Genomic DNA, 25643 nt, shown 5'->3' with positions numbered 1-25643 from the left:
ATAAAGCAGGGAGACTTATAACTGTATCCTCTTACTCAAGCATAAAATGGACTGTCAGTCTATACATAATAGCAAAAATAAAAATCTCAATTTTCTGACCTTATTACCTTGTGTGGAATCATAATTTGGATTTATATCTCCACCCATGTCATTAATTATTGAACTACACATCGTATTGCCCATCATACTTCTGTAATTTTAAGATTCAGTAGGCACCTAATGATATTCAATAATTTTTTCTCTGTATATTTTATGACAAATTTTATTTTTTGGTTTTGAATCTTTAGTCAAAATTTGAAGAAAGAAAAAAGAGCACAATGCTGTAAACTTAGTATAAAGGTGATGGTCAATGGGTGTTTCTATCTGGGACAGTGAGTGTGGTTGGTATTTATTACCATCTTTACAAATTCAATCACTTTGGTTCAGTGTACCTATAGTAAACTATGGGCAAGTTCATCCTTTGATTCACAGTGTTTGGCTACATTATTATTATTATTATTATTATTATTATTATTATTATTATTTGGGTACATTATTTCTAACAGATTTATTTCCATTTTAAGAGGAAACACCTCACTGTATACAATCAAGTACATCAGGTTCACTTGCTTTTCTTCTAGTCACTTGTGGTTTTCATAAGACACTTAAATCTTAGCTGAAGAATGCCTTCAAAGGACCAATCATTTGTTTTCATTTTCAGGAAATTTCAAGGATTGCTCCAAATTCCAGAACAACACATTTTCTCTCAACCAAAATAGTTTTGAAAACCAATTTATTCCAGACATTTACCTCAAAACAAGATAAGCAAAACCCCAATGAGCATCACCATGTGAGTGAACCCAAAACCAGATGTCCACACAGGCGCCAAGCTCCTGTCCTGCCTGGGGAGCATACTCTGCTTCATTCAGTCAGTCCCACAGAATTTAAAACAAAACAAACCCACTTATGTTTCAGAATACCAAAAAGGAGGTAGATTTGTTTCTATGACTAAACTCATAGAACTGGAGTATGTCGGAGGACTAGGGTGAAATGGAGGGTGGGACCCAGGGAAAGTCACAGCTGACACCAGTATTGCTGAACTCACCTCCACACAGCTCTGAAATGACCCAAGAATCCTCAGGAAGAGCTCATGCGGTAAAATAAATAAATAAAAAAACAAACATAAAACAAATAAATAAAAAAATATTTAAGAGACTCACATTGGTTTTCATACACATTGCACTTGAAGTCAAAGACCCAATACTTGCAAATTAGGTCCCCCGTGGTCTATGCCATTAACACATACAGGGCACTGCATGTTTAATGCTCTCAACCTTTTATAAGGTGATCACAGATTGCAAGCTCCATTCAGCTGTGGAAAAGTCCTCTCCACTCTGGAGTGACAGAAACAATTTTGGCTCATTAACACTGAAACAGCAGAGACTCTTAGTCTAGATCTTGGACAAAACTTCATGTAAATGGAGGTGAAAAGTCCAGCATCACAGTGCAGAATCATAACATTATGCTGCCTTTGGCTCTCAGTATGATTGTCTACAAACCTCTGGCTGTGAAAAGCATAGTTCCCATGCTGATGAGACCCACATGTGAGAGTCTACCTGAGAGCGACCTGGAGATGCGGCTGCATTGGGAATGAAAATGTGACAGTCCTTCAGCTCACTGCTGTCCCCCCACCTTACACATCCCTCTATTTTAATTCTGAATAAATATTCTTACCACACATACTTCATGTCTGTTAAGTACTATCAACCTCTCTCCTTTAGGAGCTGACACAAAACCACAGGTGGGTAATTCATTTTGATCCAAGGCTTTGAAATACAGCAACTTGCTCTGATTGATGAATAAAATATAATACTTGGGAAGCTAGCCTTCCATCCCACTCTCACATACAGCCTGGGATGGAATGTTCCAGTGCAGACACGTATGAGGGTGGGTGAGCAAGGTAAGACTTTTATGTAAGTCGCCCTTGCCTCCATTTGCTAGTTGAGACCATGAGCACACTTCTTCAGGGGTCTTTTACCATTGTCAGCCCAGTCTAAATGGGACACTGAGGAAAGAGTATCTTCATCACACCCAGCACCAGTGTCTCCTTATCCTGCCTCCGCTCTGAGCCATGCTCTGAAGCTCAGTCACTATGGAGCGTTTCCAGAACACCCATAGCTAACTGCTGTCCTATGTTTCCCACTGTGATGCCTCCTGAGAAAAATACACATGGGAGCCACCACATAATCAAAATCCAAAAATAAATAATGTTTCTCCCAGAAGTCTCTCTCTCTCTCTCTCTCTCTCTCTCTCTCTCTCTCTCTCTCTCTCTCTCTCTTTTCCAAGACACGGTTTCTCTGTGTAGCTTTGGAGGCTGTCCTGGAACTCGCTCTGTAGCCCATGCTGGCCTCGAACTCACAGAGATCTGCCTGCCTCTGCCTCCCGAGTGCTGGGATTAAAGGCTTGTACCACCACTGCCTGGCCAGAAGTATCTCTTTAAAACACATATAGAACCATGAAGATACCAAAGAATAACAGCAGTGTTGTAGTGTCACAATACCTGAATTCACATTACAATTATAAGTCTAAGAAAGTGTTATTGCGGGATTACTACCCCTTAGGACAGAAGCCTCTCACAGTTAATGACAATAAACACAGAGACCCACAACTGATCCATGAACACAAAATAAAGGGCTGACTTCTTGGCCTGAAGGCTCATTGCAGAAGAGGGAGAAGAAGAATTGTAAGATCCAGAGGCAGTGGGTGACCACAGCAAAGCAGTGTTCTTGGACACAACAGGGCAGTTGCACTAATGAACCGAGAGTAGCTATGACCAAATGGACAAATCTAGGCTGGACAAAATCCCAGCTTGGAAAATGGAGGAAATTCAGCTTCTGCATGAGGAACTGTGGTAACTTGTGTGTGTGTGTGTGTGTGTGTGTGTGTGTGTGTGTGTGTGTGTGTGTGAGAGAGAGAGAGAGAGAGAGAGAGAGAGAGAGAGAGAGAGAGAGAGAGAGAGTCAGGCTAGGCTCCCTGAGAGAGGCTACCTAATCTCCAGGAGATGGCCATGTATACTGGAAGCTCCAAGAGAAGAAGGGTGAGAAGGAGGAGGAGGAAGAGGTGTAGTAGGAGAAGAGAAACCCATGAAAATTGAGAGGGAATAGTGGTGTTTCAAAGGATTAATTTTAGAGGCATTTCACTTCCCTGGTGGGATTTATTTCCAGGATGTTTCTTGAGGCTGTTATGAACGGGGTCGATTTCCGGATTTCTTGGTGTGTTTGTCTGTGGTATTCAGGCAGGCTAGTCACCTTTCTGTGAGCTGTTCCTGTCACTGTATGTGCTCTCACTCATAGTTAGAACCCAAAACTGTTAAACTCATAGAAGTTGAGAGTAGATGATAATTACCAGAGGTCATGGAGGTCAGAGGGAGGATTCCTCTGGGAAATATATGTCAACTAAATTAAGTCACAATGTGACAGGAGGAAGATTCTCTGGCTTCCTAAGAAGAGAGTATGCTGGCTTTACATCCAGAGAATACTATATACTGGGGAGAAGTAGAGGGATAGATTTAGGGTTTGTCTAAACACTGTGCAGTGTACAATTATATCCAGGGCAATTTGCAACACTGTGTCCATTTGTAAAATTTTTATGGTTTAGAGTATCAACAAAAAGACTGGAAAATTTTGAAAAGATACAAAATTAACAAATCAAAAGTGTTTTATACATCAAAATTGAACCGGACAAAAATAATTTAATTGCATATAATGGTTTGTTACATTCCAAAAATTACAAAATTGCAAGATTTAACTTAAATAACTTAAATTACATAAATAGTAAAATAAATACGACAATACAGAGAGATTCTAAAATGGATGCAGAAACAAATGCCTTAACATATAGATAAAATTTGCTCTCTTTTGCCAAAACATATAGGCAGGTTGATTGAATTTGTGCTAAAATAAATGAGTCTTTAAAGGAGAATTTATGCAGTGTCCTAGTCCAGGAGAGTTCTCATCACTTTGGCTCAGGACTTACTCCTTGTCCTCAGTCAATCTTGCCAGCAGGTTGGCAGAGGAAGACAGGGCTCTCCTTACTTCTGCTCTGACCACCTCCCAGGCACAGGGGCTGTGTTTCTTCTCCTTCAGGTAGACAGTGATCCTGTGGAAGTAGTTCCTCACAGCCACCAGAGAGTCTTCCTGGCTCGGGGAAGGTTCCTGCACCTCAACCTGCTACATCAGACAGGCTTGCAGGTCTTTGAGCTGCTGGTCGAGGCCAGTGCACAATGTGTCTAGGAGGCTTGTCTCCCAAGCAGCTGGTGAGTCCTTTGAGCTGAAGAGGATCAGGACCTGCTGGGTCAGCTCCTGCAGGACAGGGATGGCTTGAGCCTTCTGGATCTGCTGGGCATCCACCTTCTCCAGAGGGAATGCAAAGTCCATTCTGTCCTTCAGGCAGGAGAGAGGGGAGAGTCTCCTCATTTGTGCCAGGAGTGTGGAGGCTCTCTTGTTCCTGAGGTGATGAGTCTGAGGCAGGTCACATCCCAGACAGCAGCTTGGCCAGCAGTGCATCACCACCAGGAAGGTCAGGAGAGCACAGGGCCTGGCCATTGTGGATGTTGCAGATGCTGCTGGTCCTCTGGGCTCTGCGGTCCTGAACCTTGCTGTCCAGGTTCTCTGAAGTCCATCCTGGCTGGGTCCATGCATCTTAAGTAAGAGAAAGCACTAGTTTCCATTTTCTGAACGCCCTCCCATTACTCTCCCATGCACTTTTCATCCCAACACAATTCTTCACAGACCTGAAAAGAACAATACTCAAGTTTACATGGAAAAAATTAACCCAGGATAGCTAAAATAATATTGTCCAATAAAGCCATCTCTGGAGGCATCACCATCCATCCCTGATATCAAGCTCGACTATAGAGCTATAGTAATAAAAAACAGCTTGGTATTGTCATAAAAACCAACATGTGGACCAAATGAATCGAACTGAAGACCCTGACACTTACCCACACTCCTATGTGTGGTGATATATTGTGTCCCCCAATATATTGTGCACCCTAATAAACTTATCTGGGCTCACAGGACAGAACAGCCACTAGATAGACATAGGGACCAGAAAATGGTGGCACACATGCCTTTAATCCTATCACTTGGGAGGCAGAGATACATCTGGATCTCTTTGAGTTCAAAGCCACACTGGAAACAGCCAGACATGATGACTCATGTCTTTAATCCCAGGAAGTGATGGCAGAAAGCAGAAAGGTGAATAAGGCATGAAAACCAGGAACTAGATCTGGTTAAGCTTTTAGGCTTTGTAGCAGCAGTTCAGCCAAGATCAATTCTGGATTATGACTCAGATACTTCCAGTTTGAGGAAACAGGATTGGCCAAGAAATTGGCAAGGTGAGGTAAGCTGTGGCTTGTTCTGCTTCTCTGATCTTCCAGTGTCCACCCCAATACCTGGCTCCAGGTTTGTTTTTATTAATAAGCTCTTTTAAGATTCGTGTTACACCTATGAACACCTGATTTTTGACAAAGAAGCCAAAACTGTATAATGGAAAAAGAAAGCATCTTCAACAAATGGTACTGGCATAACTGGATGTCAACATGTGAAAGATTGCAAATAGATCCATATATGTTGCCATGAACAAAACTCAAATCCAAATGGATCAAAGTCCTCAATATAAAACCAGTTTCACTGAATCTGATAGAAGAGAAAGTAGGAAGTAGTCTTGAATGCACTGGCACAGGAGACTACTTCCTAAATATAACACCAGTAGCACAGACACTGAGAGCAACAATTAATAAAGAGGACCTCCTGAAACTGAGAAGCTTCTGTAAGGCAAAGGGCATGGTAAATAAGACAAAATGACAGCCTACAGAATGAGAAATGATCTTCCCCAACCCCATATCTGACAGAAGGCTTATCTCTAAATATATAAAGAACTAAACAAACTAGATATCAAAATACTGAACAACTAAATTAAAAAATGGGCTACAGAGCTAAACAGAATTCTCAACAGAAGATCTCAAATGGCTGAAAGACATTTAAGGAATTGCTCAACATCCCTAATCATCTGGGAAATACAAGTCAAAATGACTCTTAGATACCATATTACACCTGTCAGAATGGCTAAGATCAAAAACACTGAAGACAGCTTATGTTGGACAGGATATGGAGCAAGGAAAACACTCCTCCACTGTTGGTGGGAATGCAAACTTGTACAGCCACTTTGGAAATCAGCATGGCACTTTCTCAGAAAATTGGGAATCAACCTCCCTCAAGACCCAGCTATGCCCAAGGAATGCTCAATTCTACCACAAGAACACATGCTCAACTATGTTCATAGCAGCATTATTTATAATAGCCAGAACCTGGACACAACCTAGATGCCCCTCAACTGAAGAATGGATTCAGAAAATATGGTATATATACACTCAGAAGGAAAAAAAATGACATCATGAAATTTGCAGGCAAATGGATGGAACTAGAAAATATCATCCTGACTGAGGTAACCCAGACTCAGAAGAACAAGCATGGTATGTATTCACTCATAAGTCGATACTAGATGTAAAGCAAAGGCTAGCCAGACTACAACCCACAGCTCCAGAGAATCTAGCTAACAAGGAGGACCCTAAGAGGGAATGTATGGATCTCGCTGGGAGGGAAAGTAGATGAGATCTTCATGAGTAAACTAGGGATGAAGTGGGGGGAATAGAGGTTAGGAGATGGGGGATGAGAACATAAGGGAATAGGATGATTGAGCTGGAACAGGGATGAAGTGGGAGAGCAATGAGAGAGATACCATGATAGAGGGAGACAACAAGGGGACAGAGAGAAGCTGAGTGCTAGGGAAGTTCCTAGGAATCCATAAGGATGACCCCTGCTTGGACTACTGGCAACAGTGGAGAGGGTGCCTGAGCTGCCTTGCCCCAGTGGTCAGATAGGTGAATGCCCTAACTGTCATCATAGAAGTTTCTCCAATAACTGATGTAAGCAGATGCAGAGATCCACAGCCAAACACCAGGTCAAGCTCCAGGAGTCCACTTGAGGAGAGAGTAGAGGGAGTCTATGAGCAACGGGATCAAGATTATGATGGGGAAACCTACAGAGACAGCCAAAGCAAACTAGTGAGCACTCATGAAATTTAGACCAACACCTGTGGAGCCTCCACAGGACTGGAAAAGGCCCTCTTGCTGTGGGATGTTCTGTATGTTAAATGTGTTGCTCTTATTGGTTAATAAATAAAACATTGATTGGCCAGTAGCCAGGGAGGAAGTATAGGTGGGACAAGAGAAAGGAGAATTCTGGGAAGTGTTTTGCTGAGGCAGATAGATGCTGCCAGCTGCCACCATGAGATGTTAAGATACCAGTAAGCCATGATCTACATGGCAACTTATAGATTCATAGAAATGAGTTAATTTAAGATATAAGAACAGCTAGCTAGAAGCCAGCCATGGCCATACAGTTTATAAGTTAAAAAAAAAAAAGGTTGAGAGATTCTTTTGTCCCATATCAGAAGAGCCCTCTGGTGTGGGACAGAGAAAAACTAATATTTTTATTTAAAACAGGTTGATTATAAATGTGATCTCTTTCTAAAGACAAAAATGGGATATGATAAAGATATAATAGGATGAAAGGGTAGATTAATGAACCTACTTTTAAAGAGTAACAACTTGTTTAGAAATGTTTTACATTGCTATGGATTTTAGTTTATTGATACAAGTTTAAACTTAATTTTGTTATACTGTATATATATTTCTACTCTTGTTTGAGGTATTATTATGTTTATACAACTCATGAACAATTAGTCTCCTATGATACTCAAACTTATAGTTATGTTAAGTTTTCTAGGTATACATAAATAAATTTCAGATAGATAGGTAATCTTCAAATACTTCAAAGACCTACAGAATATGGCATTTAAAATGTTTTAAAAATTTAGACTTTCTAGACAGTGAGAAATGTCTGCTCCTGGCAGCACTGATTTACTTCAGAGAGCAGGATGGGCATTGAAGACACTCAATATAGAGTTTGTCTTCACCTTGGCAAAAATAGCCATTTGGGCATAAACTATTCTTGCCTGGACTGCTTGATCGACTGGACATGCAGGACCCATAGGGAGGTGACCACTGAACTTTGCTTGGCAAAATGGTCTTTCAGATTCCTGCTTTGCAGAGGAAACTGCCAGACATTCTACAGGACACAGAGAAAAGTGACTGAGAGACTCTAGACCTGTGGGCTGAAAACAGATGCCCCAACTTTACAAAGAAACTTTGGATGACTGTCCAGGTTGCCAGCTGTCTCTGTCTACCCTGCAAGACTTCCAAAAGTTGCTTGCATCCTTTCCCCATTTCTCAGGTAATATTATATCCTTCTGTGGTCTTTGATGTGGTTGAACACTAGATAGTTACAATTTTCTTTAGTTATGATAAAAGATAAGTTAGATATGAAACCTTAGACTCACAAATAAAAGACAGATATGTGTGGGTGAGAGTTGTGTGGCCTGATCTGTTTGTGGGGTCCCTGGCAGCACGGCTAGGACTTATCCCAGGTGCATAAACTGGCTTTTTGGAACCCGTTCCCTGTGGTGGGATACCTTGCTCAGCCTTGACACGATGGAGAGGGGCTAGGCTCTCCTTCAACTTGGCATGCCAGACTTTGTTGACTACCATGGGAGGCCTTACCCACTCTGAGGAGTGGATGGGGGTAGAGTGGGAGTGAGGTGAGGAGGCAGGAGAAGGGGGAACTGAGGTTGATATGTAAAATGAAAAAATTTTAATAAATAATATAAAAAAGATAGATATGATAACTTCCTTAATTTTGCCAAATACAAATACACTAGTTATTGTAAATAGACTAGATATTGTAACTGTAATTCTTGCTTGATAATTTTGTTATCTGTAATTTTACTATGTGAAAGTTAAAACCTTCCTTTTTGAAAAAAAGAAAAGGGGAAGTGCTGTGGGATGTTCTGTATGTTAAATGTGTTGCTCTGATTGGTTAATAAATAAAATACTGATTGGCCAGTAGCCAGGTAGGAAGTATAGGTGGGACAAGGAGAGAGGAGAATTCTGGGAAGTGTTTTGCTGAGGCAGAGAGACGCTGCCAGCTCCTGCCATGAGGAGATGTTAAAATACCAGTAAGCCACAATCCATGTGGCAATTATAGATTAATAGAAATGAGTTAATTTAAGATATAAGAACAGTTAGCTAGAAGCCTGCCATGGCCATACAGTTTATAAATAATGTAAGTCTCTGTATGTTTACTCGGTTGGGTTGGCTCGGCTGTGGTACTGGTAGGTGAGAGAGATTTGTCCTGACCGTGGGCCAGGTAGGACCAGGAAAATACACACTCTGCATAAGCAAGATTGTTGTGTAGTTGATCTGCTTAAGGGTCGCCCTGGCAATAGGATCAAGATCCATCCCTCGTGCATGAGCTGGCTTTTTGGAGCCCACTACCTATGGTGGCACACCTTGAAGAGCCTTGAGGCAAGGGAAGAGGCTTAGACCCACCTTAACTGAATGTATCAGGTTCTGCAGACTCCCACTGGGAAGCCTTACTTTCTTGTGGGAGGGAAAGGGGTGTAGGTTGCGGGGAGGCTGAAGAGGTGGGAGGAAGGAAGAGGGGGATCTATGATTAGTATGTAAAATGAATAAAAAATTCCTTAATAATAAAAAAATGTAAATGCCCTACAGGCTTGCCTGCAGACCCATCACATGGAAGCATTTCTTTTTGATATTTCCTCCATTCAGATGATTTTAGTTTATATCTAGTGGACAAAAAACTAGCCAGCACAAAAATATATAGGGTTTTTATGCTGTAATGTGTCATTTTAATGAAATTTACAGCATTGCAACTATATAAGAATGGACAAATATAAGATGTGATTTCTGTCTCGAATTTCGTTACATTGAATATGTTAATTCTTTTTTCCACTTTCCTAGAGAGAAGATACTGACGTTGCTTGGTTCATTGAAATGAAATTGTGGTGTCACTTGAAATGAAAGCAAAAGAAAGGAAGTGAGGTCATTCCAATGGGGGAATCAATAGTCAAAATGTTAAGAGTTTTCAACTTGAAAGTGCAGTGCCCATAAAATAAAGTACTTTTGAATCAAACCGAGTGCATTTTGGAACGTGAACTACAGAGTGAATGCAATCACAGTCAAAATTTCAATATTTTTCTACCCAGCAATATCAATCTTAACACACCTATGGAAGCAGGAAGCTGCTGGAAAGCAGGAATGTAAAGAACAAGAGCAATGGCCGTGGTGTCAGAAGGCAGGTTTTATGCATCACACTGTACATCTCTCAGAGGATAAGTGCATCTCTCAGTGCTCCTCAGAGAAGGTTCTTCTGGCAATAGCTGATCAGACACAGACACTTACAATTGGTTAATGTACGTGGAATAGAAGTCTGAGAAAGGACCAGTATGTCTTTCCTGGCTTCAGTAGGGCACTACTCTTTACACAAGTGCTGGCAGAAAGATGGGGATTCCCACAGACAGTCTCTGACTGTAGGACACAGGGGTTTGTAGACACAATATAGCAGCTGCAGGTCCATTTTGATAGCAGCTGTGACTGCATGCACAGTCTGAATATGATGGAGACAGACCAAATCCCAGTTTCAAGCAGGAAGGATGTCAGGAGATCCCAGCCCTAGCTGAGGAACTATTTTTAACTGATGGCTGCTGGGAGAGGAAGATTCAGTAATCCTGAATCACCTGGCCTCTGAGAGGTTGCCCTGCTCCACTAGATGGCGGTGTACCCATGCACAAATGACAACAGTTAGGAAAGACTCAGTGATCCAAGACTAAGCAGTGGACTAGCTCCTGGAGATGAGGAGAATAGAGGGAGTTGGGATCCTAGGAGGAAAGTGGGAGGGGAGTCAAGATCATGAAGGGAAAACCACAGAGACAGATGACCCTAGCTAGTGGGAGCTCAGGTTCTCTGGACTGACAGCCAGGGGACCTGCATGGGATCCAACTAGGTCCTGGGAATGTGGCTGATGCTTGTGTGGCTTGATCTGCTTGTGAGGGCCCTGGCAGTGGGACCAGGACTTGTCCCAAGGGCAAGAACTGGCTTTGGGAGCCCAAACCCTATGCTGGGACACCTTGCTCAGCCTTGAAGCAGTGGAGAGCCGTGCTCAACTTGGTATGCTACACTTTGTTGACTACTCAAGGGAAGCATTGTCTCCTCTGAGGAATAGATGATGGGGTGGGGGTGTGTTTCTTGGGGAAAGTTGAGGGCATGAGAAGTGGGAGGGGCAACTGGGCTTAGAATGTAAAATGAAAATTTTGAAAAAAAAAAAAAAAAGAGACCAAATGAAACTGAGAGGGAATTCCTGTGTCATTTTAGAAGAATTGCATTCACTCCCTTGTTAGATGTATTTCAAGGTATGTTTTTGAGGCCATTATGAATGGAATTTACACTCGGTAATTCTAAGGTCAACTTGACACCAGATAGGGTCATGTGGGAAGAAGGCACCTCACCTGGGAAGATGTCTCTACAGGCTCACACTGGAGACCAGTCTGATGGTCATTTTAATAAGCGATGACTGCTGTCGCAGTGTCCAGCACCCTACGGGTGATCCTACCCTGGGCTGGTGGTCCTAGAGAGTATTAGAAAGCAGGCTGAGCAGGCCTTGAGGCATCAAGGCAGTGGACAGTGTGTTCCTCCATGACCTCGATATCAGCCCATGCCTTCAGGTTCCTGCCCTGTTTAAAATCCTGACAAAACTCTGTCAGTGATGCAATATGCTGTGATTTTAAACTAAAATGAACAATTTCTACCTCAAAATGCTTTAGGTCATGATATTTATATCAGCAACTGAAGCCATCACCAAGACAGGGTAACACTACATTATTTCCTTATAAATGTTTCATTTTTTAATGGTATGTAGGAAGATCCTCATGTGTTGTATGCTTTATTTTATTTTGTTTTCATGGTCTGCCTCATCTTTGAAATCCTAACAAGTTCATCTGGTAAAACTTGGGAGTCAAATGTTAGTTATGGGAGGCCAGAGAGAAGTCAGGGAGAATTGTAGGCCATTGTAAGGCACAATGGAACACAAGCAAGGTGTTCTGGTTTCCTTCTGTCCAGCGGCTGGCTGTGCATTCAGAGGAGGAGTACTATGTAATGGAGAGAAGGAAGATTTTTCACCATAGAGAACAGGAACTATAGGACGGTGCATCAGTTCACCTCTTAAGAGTAAGCAGTACACATCGCTTTCAGTATTCTTCAATACTGAGTCCACCTGTGCAATATGTATGGTGTAGAGAATGAGGTTAGAAGCATCAAGCAGTTTTCCAAAGATCGAATGGCTGACACAAAAGATTAAACATGTACAGTAAAAAATTTATTGAATAGAAGAGATAAATTAACAATAACCATTTTGTACTTTAGAGAAAATCTGAAATTCTATGGTATTGCAAAAAAACTATAATAATGTAGATAGACAAACAAGCAGAGGAACTAATAAAAATAAACAAACAAACAAACAAACAAACAAACAAACAAAAAGCAAATAATACATCTGAATCAATAAGCAAATGCCCTTGCAGATCAATACAATATAACCGAATATTACAGTAACTACCCAGGGAAGTTGAATCAATGAGGTCAAAGTCAAGGAGATCTTGGAGAAGGCCAAATCTGAGCAGTGAGGTGCATGATCCCAGCCCAGGAGAGTCCTCTGCACTTTGGCTCGGGACTTACTCCTTCTCCTCAGTCTATCCTGCCAGCAGGTTGGCTGAGGAAGACAGGGCTCTCCTTACTTCTACTCTGACCACCTCCCAGGCACAGGGGCTGTGTTTCTTCTCCTTCAGGTAGACAGTGATCCTGTGGAAGTAGTTCCTCACAGCCACCAGAGAGTCTTCCTGGCTCGGGGAATGATCACGCACCTCCATCTGCTGCATTAGACAGGCTTGCAGGTCTTTGAGCTGCTGGTCGAGGCCAGTGCACAATGTGTCTAGGAGGCGTGTCTCCCAAGCAGCAGATGAGTCCTTTGAGCTGAAGAGGATCAGGACCTGCTGGGTCAGCTCCTGCAGGACAGGGATGGCTTGAGCCTTCTGGATCTGCTGGGCATCCACCTTCTCCAGGGGGAATGCAAAGTCCATTCTGTCCTTGAGGCAGGAGAGAGGGGAGAGTCTCCTCATTTGTGCCAGGAGTGCGGAGGCTCTCTTGTTCCTGAGGTGACGAGTCTAAGGCGGGTCACATCCCAGACAGCAGCTTGACCAGCAGTGCATCACCACCAGGAATGTCAGGAGAGCACAGGGCCTGGCCACTGTGGATGTTGCAGATGCTGCTGGTCCTCTGGGCTCTGCGGTCCTGAACCTTGCCGTCCAGGTTCTCTGAAGTCCATCCTGGCTGGGTCCATGTGTCTTAAGTAAGAGAAAGCACTAGTTTCCATTTTCTGAACGCCCTCCCATTACTCTCCCATGCACTTTTCACTTTCTTTCAGTCATTCTCTGCTTCTGTCTGGCCATTTGTTTTCGGCCATTTTTGTTTTCCTTCTTGCTTCCACTTTCAATGCTCCCCTCAACAAAGCTTCTCTAGAGTTTATTCCTGAAAGACGTTATGGTTGATATTTACAGCAAAGAGATACCTTTCCTGTGTGGAATTACTCACTTGTAAAGCATAAAACCATACAACTATACTTGGCCTGGGAATTTCTTGAATTTCATGCTGTAATTGATCTTTGTAGGTCATATTTATTTCTTAATATAGCTATTTGAATTGTAATGTCAATCTTGTTTCCACTAATTTTGTGATTTTTACAGGTGTTATTAGAAGCAATGGCACATGTCAAAATCTTCTCAGTGTTGGTGGTGAAGGTTGTGGGGTGGAGTTATTTTGTTCTTTTTGTCTTTACACTTGAGTTCTTAAATATGAGAAGGATCAAATTTGATTTTTAGTGTATATTAGATTTTATTGAATGCTCTTTTGGAGGTTCTTAAGGCATAATCAAAAAGAGATTCCTGAATCAAGATTGACCTATTCATGTTGATCCCTGGAACTCACGGTTGGAGCAGAAAACTGATTCATGGACGTTGGTCTCAAACTCCACATGCTTGCTCTGGCATGATCTTTACTGCACACACACACACACACATATGTTCACAAAAACTCAGAAATGTATCATCTATGCTTTGCTCTCAGGAAAAGTATCAGCCTTATTCTTTACACTATTGTTTCCTCTGTCCTTAGGATGGAAAGGGATGCCTTCTTGGCCTGTAGGTTTCATGAACTGTTTAGTGTTCCAGGAGACCATTGGTCTACATGAAGAACAGTCAGGGGCTTCTCTGTGTTATAGACATTGTGACCTCTACTATTAACAGAGCATCGCTGAAATTTCTCTCTCTCTCAAGGACCAGTTCTGTCAAAGTCAGGATCCATGGATACATCTCCCTTTCTGCCCACCAATCATGTATGGAGGATTTTTCAACCAACAACAGTTACCCAAAAGGAATGCACATTCTTTGTAGCTGTGCCTGAGTTTAGAGACTGTGATCCCTGCTTGCTGCCTTTTCTCTAAGTGCCCTGTGACTTCTTCAGTGGAGTTTGAGTCTACTCACACTCTCCCCAGTCCTCTTCTTGTACCCCACTCCCTGAGAGTGCTCACCATATCTTGATGACATCAGCACTCACACACTCACACACAGTGTGGGATTTGCTTGGCTTTTAGCATCATAAACCTTAGAAGATGACTGCTCTCATTTCAGTGGATCCATTAGAAAGTCTTTTGTGTTCCACAGTGAGCACGTGGCCAAAGACCAGAGTGTCAAGGATCCCCAGATGTCAACAGCAGGATACCCAGCGGTCTCTAGGGATGTGTAAATGTCCCAGTTTGTCAGGAGGAAATTTGTGAGACATAACTATTTGTGGTTTTTTGAAAATCTAGTCTTGTGATCCAAATTTGCTCATGAGTGCATGCTGGCCTGAAGTCAGGAGTGGGAAATACAGACCAGCAGACACCGTGACTGCAGTGCCTCTGATTGCCTATTAGTTATGCAGAAGTTTGAACCTACAGATGTTTATTCAGTTTTACTTTAGTAGTGGAGACTACACACACTCTGTGTTGGTCCATTTGAAAACTGAGCCAAAGAGCCTTGAGAGATTCCATCACATAGAAGATTTTCAGTACTGACAATGTACATAATTTTTTTAATTTAATTTTCTATGGTGATGGTGGCTCCATGGTGGATGTCATTTCTCTCTCGAATTTCGTTACATTGAAAATGTTATTTCTTTTTTCCACTTTCCTAGAGAGAAGATACTGACGTTGCTTGGTTCATTGAAATGAAATTGTGGTGTCACTTGAAATGAAAGCAAAAGGAAGGAAGTGATGTCATCCCAATGGGGGAAGCAATAGCCACAATGTTAAGAGTGTTCAACTTAAAAGGGCAGTACCCATAAAATAAAGTACTTTTACATCAAACTGGGTGCATTTTGGAACGTGAACTACAGAGTGAATGCAATCACAGTCAAAATTTCAATATTTTTCTACCCAGCAATATCAATCTTAACACACCTATGGAAGCAGGAAGCTGCTGGAAAGCAGGAATGTAAAGAACAAGAGCAATGGCCGTGGTGTCAGAAGGCAGGTTTTATGCATCACACTGTACATCTCTCAGAGGATAAGTGCATCTCTCAGTGCTCCTCAGAGAAGGTTCTTCTGGCAATAGCTGATCAGACACAGACACTTACAATTGGTTAATGTACGTGGAATAGAAATCTGAGAAAGGACCAGTATGTCTTTCCTGGCTTCAGTAGGGCACTACTCTTTACACAAGTGCTGGCAGAAAGATGGGGATTCCCACAGACAGTCTCTGACTGTAGGACACAGGGGTTTGTAGACACAATATAGCAGCTGCAGGTCCATTTTGATAGCAGCTGTGACTGCATGCATAGTCTGAATATGATGGAGACAGACCAAATCCCAGTTTCAAGCAGGAAGGATGTCAGGAGATCCCAGCCCTAGCTGAGGAACTATTTTTAACTGATGGCTGCTGGGAGAGGAAGATTCAGTAATCCTGAATCACCTGGCCGCTGAGAGGTTGCCCTGCTCCACTAGATGGCGGTGTACCCATGCACAAATGACAACAGTTAGGAAAGACTCAGTGATCCAAGACTAAGCAGTGGACTAGCTCCTGGAGATGAGGAGAATAGAGGGAGTTGGGATCCTAGGAGGAAAGTGGGAGGGGAGTCAAGATCATGAAGGGAAAACCACAGAGACAGATGACCCTAGCTAGTGGGAGCTCAGGTTCTCTGGACTGACAGCCAGGGGACCTGCATGGGATCCAACTAGGTCCTGGGAATGTGGCTGATGCTTGTGTGGCTTGATCTGCTTGTGAGGGCCCTGGCAGTGGGACCAGGACTTGTCCCAAGGGCAAGAACTGGCTTTTGGGAGCCCAAACCCTATGCTGGGACACCTTGCTCAGCCTTGAAGCAGTGGAGAGCCGTGCTCAACTTGGTATGCTACACTTTGTTGACTACTCAAGGGAAGCATTGTCTCCTCTGAGGAATAGATGATGGGGTGGGGTGTGTTTGTTGGGGAAAGTTGAGGGCATGAGAAGTGGGAGGGGCAACTGGGCTTAGAATGTAAAATGAAAATTTTGAAGAAAAAAAAAAAGAGAGCAAATGAAACTGAGAGGGAATTCCTGTGTCATTTTAGAAGAATTGCATTCACTCACTTCTTAGATGTATTTCAAGGTATGTTTTTGAGGCCATTATGAATGGAATTTACACTCGGTGATTCTAAGGTCAACTTGACACCAGATAGGGTCATGTGGGAAGAAGGCATCTCACCTGGGAAGATGTCTCTACAGGCTCACACTGGAGACCAGTCTGATGGTCATTTTAATAAGCGATGACTGCTGTCGCAGTGTCCAGCACCCTACGGGTGATCCTACCCTGGGCTGGTGGTCCTAGAGAGTATTAGAAAGCAGGCTGAGCAGGCCTTGAGGCATCAAGGCAGTGGACAGTGTGTTCCTCCATGACCTCGATATCAGCCCATGCCTTCAGGTTCCTGCCCTGTTTAAGATCCTGACAAAACTCTGTCAGTGATGCAATATGCTGTGATTTTAAACTAAAATGAACAATTTCTACCTCAAAATGCTTTAGGTCATGATATTTATATCAGCAATTGAAGCCATCACCAAGACAGGGTAACACTACATTATTTCCTTATAAATGTTTCATTTTTTAATGGTATGTAGGAAGATCCTCATGTGTGGTATGCTTTATTTTGTTTTGTTTTCATGGTCTGCCTCATCTTTGAAATCCTAACAAGTTCATCTGGTAAAAGTTGGGAGTCAAATGTTAGTTACGGGAGGCCAGAGAGAAGTCAGGGAGAATTGTAGGTCAGGAGGACTAAGGCACAATGGAACACAAGCAAGATGTTCTGGTTTCCTTCTGTCCAGCGGCTGGCTGTGCATTCAGAGGAGGAGTACTATGTAATGGAGAGAAGGAAGACTTTTCACCATAGAGAACAGGAACTATAAGACTGGTGCATCAGTTCACCTCTTAAGAGTAAGCAGTACTCATCGCTTTCAGTATTCTTTCCTACCGAGTCCAGCTGTGCAATATGTATGGTGTAGAGAATGAGGTTAGAAGCATCAAGCAGTTTTCCAAAGATCGAATGGCTGACACAAAAGATTAAACATGTATAGTAAAAAATTTATTGAATAGAAGAGATAAATTAACAATAACCGTTTGGTACTTTAAAGAAAATATGAAATTGTATGGTATTACAAAATAACTATAATCATGTAGATAGACAAACAAGCAGAAGAACTAATAAAAATAAATAAATAAATAAATAAATAAATAAATAAATAAACAAAACGCAAATAAAACATCTGAATCAATAAGCAAATGCCCTTGCAGATCAACACAATATAACCGAATATTACAGTAACTACCCAGGGAAGTTGAATCAATGAGGTCAAAGTCAAGGAGATCTTGGAGAAGGCCAAATCTGAGCAGTGAGGTGCATGATCCCAGCCCAGGAGAGTCCTCTGCACTTTGGCTCGGGACTTACTCCTTCTCCTCAGTCTATCCTGCCAGCAGGTTGGCTGAGGAAGACAGGGCTCTCCTTACTTCTGCTCTGACCACCTCCCAGGCACAGGGGCTGTGTTTCTTCTCCTTCAGGTAGACAGTGATCCTGTGGAAGTAGTTCCTCACAGCCACCAGAGAGTCTTCCTGGCTCGGGGAAGGTTTCTGCACCTCAACCTGCTGCATCAGACAGGCTTGCAGGTCTTTGAGCTGCTGGTCGAGGCCAGTGCACAATGTGTCTAGGAGGCGTGTCTCCCAAGCAGCAGATGAGTCCCTTGAGCTGAAGAGGATCAGGACCTGCTGGGTCAGCTCCTGCAGGACAGGGATGGCTTGAGCCTTCTGGATCTGCTGGGCATCCACCTTCTCCAGAGGGAATGCAAAGTCCATTCTGTCCTTGAGGCAGGAGAGAGGGGAGAGTCTCCTCATTTGTGCCAGGAGTGCGGAGGCTCTCTTGTTCCTGAGGTGATGAGTTTGAGGCGGGTCACATCCCAGACAGCAGCTTGACCAGCAGTGCATCACCACCAGGAAGGTCAGGAGAGCACAGGGCCTGGCCATTGTGGATGTTGCAGATGCTGCTGGTCCTCTGGGCTCTGCGGTCCTGAACCTTGCCGTCCAGGTTCTCTGAAGTCCATCCTGGCTGGGTCCATGCGTCTTAAGTAAGAGAAAGCACTAGTTTCCATTTTCTGAACGCCCTCCCATTACTCTCCCATGCACTTTTCACTTTCTTTCAGTCATTCTCTGCTTCTGTCTGGCCATTTGTTTTCGGCCATTTTTGTTTTCCTTCTTGCTTCCACTTTCAATGCTCCCCTCAACAAAGCTTCTCTAGAGTTTATTCCTGAAAGACGTTATGGTTGATATTTACAGCAAAGAGATACCTTTCCTGTGTGGAATTACTCACTTGTAAAGCATAAAACCATACAACTATACTTGGCCTGGGAATTTCTTGAATTTCATGCTGTAATTGATCTTTGTAGGTCATATTTATTTTCTTTAATGTAATGTCAATCTTGTTTCCACTAATTTTGTGATTTTTACAGGTGTTATTAGAAGCAATGGCACATGTCAAAATCTTCTCAGTGTTGGTGAGGGTTGTGGGGTGGAATTATTTTGTTCTTTTTGTCTTTACACTTGAGTTCTTAAATATGAGAAGGATCAAATTTGATTTTTAGTGTATATTAGATATTATTGAATGATTTATGGAGGTTCTTACGGCACAATCAAAAAGAGATTCCTGAATCAAGATTGACCTATTCATGTTGATCCCTGGAACTCACGGTTGGAGCAGAAAACTGATTCATGGACGTTGGTCTCAAACTCCACATGCTTGCTCTGGCATGATCTTTACTGCACACACACACACACACATATGTTCACAAAAACTCAGAAATGTATCATCTATGCTTTGCTCTCAGGAAAAGTTTCAGCCTTATTCTTTACACTATTGTTTCCTCTGTCCTTCGGATGGAAAGGGATGCCTTCTTGGCCTGTAGGTTTCGTGAACTGTTTAGTGTTCCAGGACACCATTGGTCTACATGAAGAACAGTCAGGGGCTTCTCTGTGTTATAGACATTGTGACCTCTACTATTAACAGAGCATCGCTGAAATTTCTCTCTCTCTCAAGGACCAGTTCTGTCAAAGTCAGGATCCATGGATACATCTCCCTTTCTGCCCACCAATCATGTATGGAGGATTTTTCAACCAACAACAGTTACCCAAAAGGAATGCACATTCTTTGTAGCTGTGCCTGAGTTTAGAGACTGTGATCCCTGCTTGCTGCCTTTTCTCTAAGTGCCCTGTGACTTCTTCAGTGGAGTTTGAGTCTACTCACACTCTCCCCAGTCCTCTTCTTGTACCCCACTCCCTGAGAGTGCTCACCATATCTTGATGACATCAGCACTCACACACTCACACACAGTGTGGGGTTTGCTTGGCTTTTAGCATCATAAATCTTAGGAGATGACTGCTGTCATTTCAGTGGATCCATTAGAAAGTCTTTTGTGTTCCACAGTGAGCACGTGGCCAAAGACCAGAGTGTCATGGATCCCCAGATGTCAACAGCAGGATACCCAGCGGTCTCTAGGGATGTGTAAATGTCCCAGTTTGTCAGGAGGAAATTTGTGAGACATAACTATTTGTGGTTTTTTGAAAATCTAGTCTTGTGATCCAAATTTGCTCATGAGTGCATGCTGGCCTGAAGTCAGGAGTGGGAAATACAGACCAGCAGACACAGTGACTGCAGTGCCTCTGATTGCCTATTAGTTATGCAGAAGTTTGAACCTACAGATGTTTATTCAGTTTTACTTTAGTAGTGGAGACTACACACACTCTGTGTTGGTCCATTTGAAAACTGAGCCAAAGAGCCTTGAGAGATTCCATCACATAGAAGATTTTCAGTACTGTCAATGTACATAATTTTTTTAATTTAATTTTCTATGGTGTTGGTGGCTCCATGGTGGATGTCATTTCTCTCTCGAATTTCGTTACATTGAAAATGTTATTTCTTTTTTCCACTTTCCTAGAGAGAAGATACTGACGTTGCTTGGTTCATTGAAATGAAATTGTGGTGTCACTTGAAATGAAAGCAAAAGGAAGGAAGTGATGTCATCCCAATGGGGAAGCAATAGCCACAATGTTAAGAGTGTTCAACTTAAAAGGGCAGTACCCATAAAATAAAGTACTTTTACATCAAACTGGGTGCATTTTGGAACGTGAACTACAGAGTGAATGCAATCACAGTCAAAATTTCAATATTTTTCTACCCAGCAATATCAATCTTAACACACCTATGGAAGCAGGAAGCTGCTGGAAAGCAGGAATGTAAAGAACAAGAGCAATGGCCGTGGTGTCAGAAGGCAGGTTTTATGCATCACACTGTACATCTCTCACAGGATAAGTGCATCTCTCAGTGCTCCTCAGAGAAGGTTCTTCTGGCAATAGCTGATCAGACACAGACACTAACAATTGGTTAATGTACGTGGAATAGAAGTCTGAGAAAGGACCAGTATGTCTTTCCTGGCTTCAGTAGGGCACTACTCTTTACACAAGTGCTGGCAGAAAGATGGGGATTCCCACAGACAGTCTCTGACTGTAGGACACAGGGGTTTGTAGACACAATATAGCAGCTGCAGGTCCATTTTGATAGCAGCTGTGACTGCATGCACAGTCTGAATATGATGGAGACAGACCAAATCCCAGTTTCAAGCAGGAAGGATGTCAGGAGATCCCAGCCCTAGCTGAGGAACTATTTTTAACTGATGGCTGCTGGGAGAGGAAGATTCAGTAATCCTGAATCACCTGGCCGCTGAGAGGTTGCCCTGCTCCACTAGATGGCGGTGTACCCATGCACAAATGACAACAGGTAGGAAAGACTCAGTGATCCAAGACTAAGCAGTGGACTAGCTCCTGGAGATGAGGAGGACAGAGGGAGTTGGGATCCTAGGAGGAAAGTGGGAGGGGAGTCAAGATCATGAAGGGAAAACCACAGAGACAGATGACCCTAGCTAGTGGGAGCTCAGGTTCTCTGGACTGACAGCCAGGGGACCTGCATGGGATCCAACTAGGTCCTGGGAATGTGGCTGATGCTTGTGTGGCTTGATCTGGTTGTGAGGGCCCTGGCAGTGGGACCAGGACTTGTCCCAAGGGCAAGAACTGGCCTTTGGGAGCCCAAACCCTATGCTGGGACACCTTGCTCAGCCTTGAAGCAGTGGAGAGCCGTGCTCAACTTGGTATGCTACACTTTGTTGACTACTCAAGGGAAGCATTGTCTCCTCTGAGGAATAGATGATGGGGTGGGGTGTGTTTGTTGGGGAAAGTTGAGGGCATGAGAAGTGGGAGGGGCAACTGGGCTTAGAATGTAAAATGAAAATTTTGAAAAAAAAAAAAAAAGAGAGCAAATGAAACTGAGAGGGAATTCCTGTGTCATTTTAGAAGAATTGCATTCACTCACTTCTTAGATGTATTTCAAGGTATGTTTTTGAGGCCATTATGAATGGAATTTACACTCGGTAATTCTAAGGTCAACTTGACACCAGATAGGGTCATGTGGGAAGAAGGCATCTCACCTGGGAAGATGTCTCTACAGGCTCACACTGGAGACCAGTCTGATGGTCATTTTAATAAGCGATGACTGCTGTCGCAGTGTCCAGCACCCTACGGGTGATCCTACCCTGGGCTGGTGGTCCTAGAGAGTATTAGAAAGCAGGCTGAGCAGGCCTTGAGGCATCAAGGCAGTGGACAGTGTGTTCCTCCATGACCTCGATATCAGCCCATGCCTTCAGGTTCCTGCCCTGTTTAAGATCCTGACAAAACTCTGTCAGTGATGCAATATGCTGTGATTTTAAACTAAAATGAACAATTTCTACCTCAAAATGCTTTAGGTCATGATATTTATATCAGCAATTGAAGCCATCACCAAGACAGGGTAACACTACATTATTTCCTTATAAATGTTTCATTTTTTAATGGTATGTAGGAAGATCCTCATGTGTGGTATGCTTTATTTTGTTTTGTTTTCATGGTCTGCCTCATCTTTGAAATCCTAACAAGTTCATCTGGTAAAAGTTGGGAGTCAAATGTTAGTTACGGGAGGCCAGAGAGAAGTCAGGGAGAATTGTAGGTCAGGAGGACTAAGGCACAATGGAACACAAGCAAGATGTTCTGGTCTCCTTCTGTCCAGCGGCTGGCTGTGCATTCAGAGGAGGAGTACTATGTAATGGAGAGAAGGAAGACTTTTCACCATAGAGAACAGGAACTATAAGACTGGTGCATCAGTTCACCTCTTAAGAGTAAGCAGTACTCATCGCTTTCAGTATTCTTTCCTACCGAGTCCAGCTGTGCAATATGTATGGTGTAGAGAATGAGGTTAGAAGCATCAAGCAGTTTTCCAAAGATCGAATGGCTGACACAAAAGATTAAACATGTATAGTAAAAAATTTATTGAATAGAAGAGATAAATTAACAATAACCGTTTGGTACTTTAAAGAAAATATGAAATTGTATGGTATTACAAAATAACTATAATCATGTAGATAGACAAAGAAGCAGAAGAACCAATAAAAATAAATAAATAAATAAATAAATAAATAAATAAATAAATAAACAAAACGCAAATAAAACATCTGAATCAATAAGCAAATGCCCTTGCAGATCAACACAATATAACCGAATATTACAGTAACTACCCAGGGAAGTTGAATCAATGAGGTCAAAGTCAAGGAGATCTTGGAGAAGGCCAAATCTGAGCAGTGAGGTGCATGATCCCAGCCCAGGAGAGTCCTCTGCACTTTGGCTCGGGACTTACTCCTTCTCCTCAGTCTATCCTGCCAGCAGGTTGGCTGAGGAAGACAGGGCTCTCCTTACTTCTGCTCTGACCACCTCCCAGGCACAGGGGCTGTGTTTCTTCTCCTTCAGGTAGACAGTGATCCTGTGGAAGTAGTTCCTCACAGCCACCAGAGAGTCTTCCTGGCTCAGGGAAGGTTCCTGCACCTCCACCTGCTGCATCAGACAGGCTTGCAGGTCTTTGAGCTGCTGGTCGAGGCCAGTGCACAATGTGTCTAGGAGGCGTGTCTCCCAAGCAGCAGATGAGTCCCTTGAGCTGAAGAGGATCAGGACCTGCTGGGTCAGCTCCTGCAGGACAGGGATGGCTTGAGCCTTCTGGATCTGCTGGGCATCCACCTTCTCCAGAGGGAATGCAAAGTCCATTCTGTCCTTGAGGCAGGAGAGAGGGGAGAGTCTCCTCATTTGTGCCAGGAGTGCGGAGGCTCTCTTGTTCCTGAGGTGATGAGTTTGAGGCGGGTCACATCCCAGACAGCAGCTTGACCAGCAGTGCATCACCACCAGGAAGGTCAGGAGAGCACAGGGCCTGGCCATTGTGGATGTTGCAGATGCTGCTGGTCCTCTGGGCTCTGCGGTCCTGAACCTTGCCGTCCAGGTTCTCTGAAGTCCATCCTGGCTGGGTCCATGCGTCTTAAGTAAGAGAAAGCACTAGTTTCCATTTTCTGAACGCCCTCCCATTACTCTCCCATGCACTTTTCACTTTCTTTCAGTCATTCTCTGCTTCTGTCTGGCCATTTGTTTTCGGCCATTTTTGTTTTCCTTCTTGCTTCCACTTTCAATGCTCCCCTCAACAAAGCTTCTCTAGAGTTTATTCCTGAAAGACGTTATGGTTGATATTTACAGCAAAGAGATACCTTTCCTGTGTGGAATTACTCACTTGTAAAGCATAAAACCATACAACTATACTTGGCCTGGGAATTTCTTGAATTTCATGCTGTAATTGATCTTTGTAGGTCATATTTATTTCTTAATGTAATGTCAAGATTGTTTCCACTAATTTTGTGATTTTTACAGGTGTTATTAGAAGCAATGGCACATGTCAAAATCTTCTCAGTGTTGGTGAGGGTTGTGGGGTGGAATTATTTTGTTCTTTTTGTCTTTACACTTGAGTTCTTAAATATGAGAAGGATCAAATTTGATTTTTAGTGTATATTAGATATTATTGAATGATTTATGGAGGTTCTTACGGCACAATCAAAAAGAGATTCCTGAATCAAGATTGACCTATTCATGTTGATCCCTGGAACTCACGGTTGGAGCAGAAAACTGATTCATGGACGTTGGTCTCAAACTCCACATGCTTGCTCTGGCATGATCTTTACTGCACACACACACACACATATGTTCACAAAAACTCAGAAATGTATCATCTATGCTTTGCTCTCAGGAAAAGTTTCAGCCTTATTCTTTACACTATTGTTTCCTCTGTCCTTCGGATGGAAAGGGATGCCTTCTTGGCCTGTAGGTTTCGTGAACTGTTTAGTGTTCCAGGAGACCATTGGTCTACATGAAGAACAGTCAGGGGCTTCTCTGTGTTATAGACATTGTGACCTCTACTATTAACAGAGCATCGCTGAAATTTCTCTCTCTCTCAAGGACCAGTTCTGTCAAAGTCAGGATCCATGGATACATCTCCCTTTCTGCCCACCAATCATGTATGGAGGATTTTTCAACCAACAACAGTTACCCAAAAGGAATGCACATTCTTTGTAGCTGTGCCTGAGTTTAGAGACTGTGATCCCTGCTTGCTGCCTTTTCTCTAAGTGCCCTGTGACTTCTTCAGTGGAGTTTGAGTCTACTCACACTCTCCCCAGTCCTCTTCTTGTACCCCACTCCCTGAGAGTGCTCACCATATCTTGATGACATCAGCACTCACACACTCACACACAGTGTGGGGTTTGCTTGGCTTTTAGCATCATAAATCTTAGGAGATGACTGCTGTCATTTCAGTGGATCCATTAGAAAGTCTTTTGTGTTCCACAGTGAGCACGTGGCCAAAGACCAGAGTGTCATGGATCCCCAGATGTCAACAGCAGGATACCCAGCGGTCTCTAGGGATGTGTAAATGTCCCAGTTTGTCAGGAGGAAATTTGTGAGACATAACTATTTGTGGTTTTTTGAAAATCTAGTCTTGTGATCCAAATTTGCTCATGAGTGCATGCTGGCCTGAAGTCAGGAGTGGGAAATACAGACCAGCAGACACAGTGACTGCAGTGCCTCTGATTGCCTATTAGTTATGCAGAAGTTTGAACCTACAGATGTTTATTCAGTTTTACTT

The 25643-nt window shown here is 43.0% G+C and overlaps 3 protein-coding genes and 1 pseudogene across 3 annotated transcripts; all 4 read right to left on the bottom strand.

The window, feature by feature from the left end:
* Positions 1-4010: 4010 nt before the first annotated feature.
* Positions 4011-4583, bottom strand: LOC118578520 (annotated as a pseudogene).
* An 8122-nt stretch (positions 4584-12705) lies between these two features.
* On the bottom strand, positions 12706-13092 carry LOC118578588 (interferon alpha-1-like). The gene has a single exon (XM_036179646.1). It carries the CDS (start codon positions 13090-13092, stop codon positions 12706-12708), a length of 387 nt encoding a protein of 128 aa, XP_036035539.1.
* Positions 13093-18031: 4939 nt separating this feature from the next.
* Positions 18032-18586, bottom strand: LOC118578531 (interferon alpha-12-like). The gene has a single exon (XM_036179552.1). It carries the CDS (start codon positions 18584-18586, stop codon positions 18032-18034), a length of 555 nt encoding a protein of 184 aa, XP_036035445.1.
* A 4758-nt stretch (positions 18587-23344) lies between these two features.
* Positions 23345-23899, bottom strand: LOC118578530 (interferon alpha-12-like). The gene has a single exon (XM_036179550.1). It carries the CDS (start codon positions 23897-23899, stop codon positions 23345-23347), a length of 555 nt encoding a protein of 184 aa, XP_036035443.1.
* Positions 23900-25643: the final 1744 nt, after the last annotated feature.

This window comes from Onychomys torridus, chromosome 2 (assembly GCF_903995425.1).
Source record: "Onychomys torridus chromosome 2, mOncTor1.1, whole genome shotgun sequence".
NCBI classification, from domain to species: Eukaryota; Metazoa; Chordata; class Mammalia; order Rodentia; family Cricetidae; genus Onychomys; species Onychomys torridus.
This window is presented reverse-complemented; position numbering and strand designations above follow the sequence as displayed.

Excerpts from the sequence above, each read along its gene's own strand:
- LOC118578588 (XM_036179646.1), bottom strand. The coding sequence starts at position 13,092 with ATGGACTTTGCATTCCCCCTGGAGAAGGTGGATGCCCAGCAGATCCAG.
- LOC118578531 (XM_036179552.1), bottom strand. The coding sequence starts at position 18,586 with ATGGCCAGGCCCTGTGCTCTCCTGACCTTCCTGGTGGTGATGCACTGC.
- LOC118578530 (XM_036179550.1), bottom strand. The coding sequence starts at position 23,899 with ATGGCCAGGCCCTGTGCTCTCCTGACCTTCCTGGTGGTGATGCACTGC.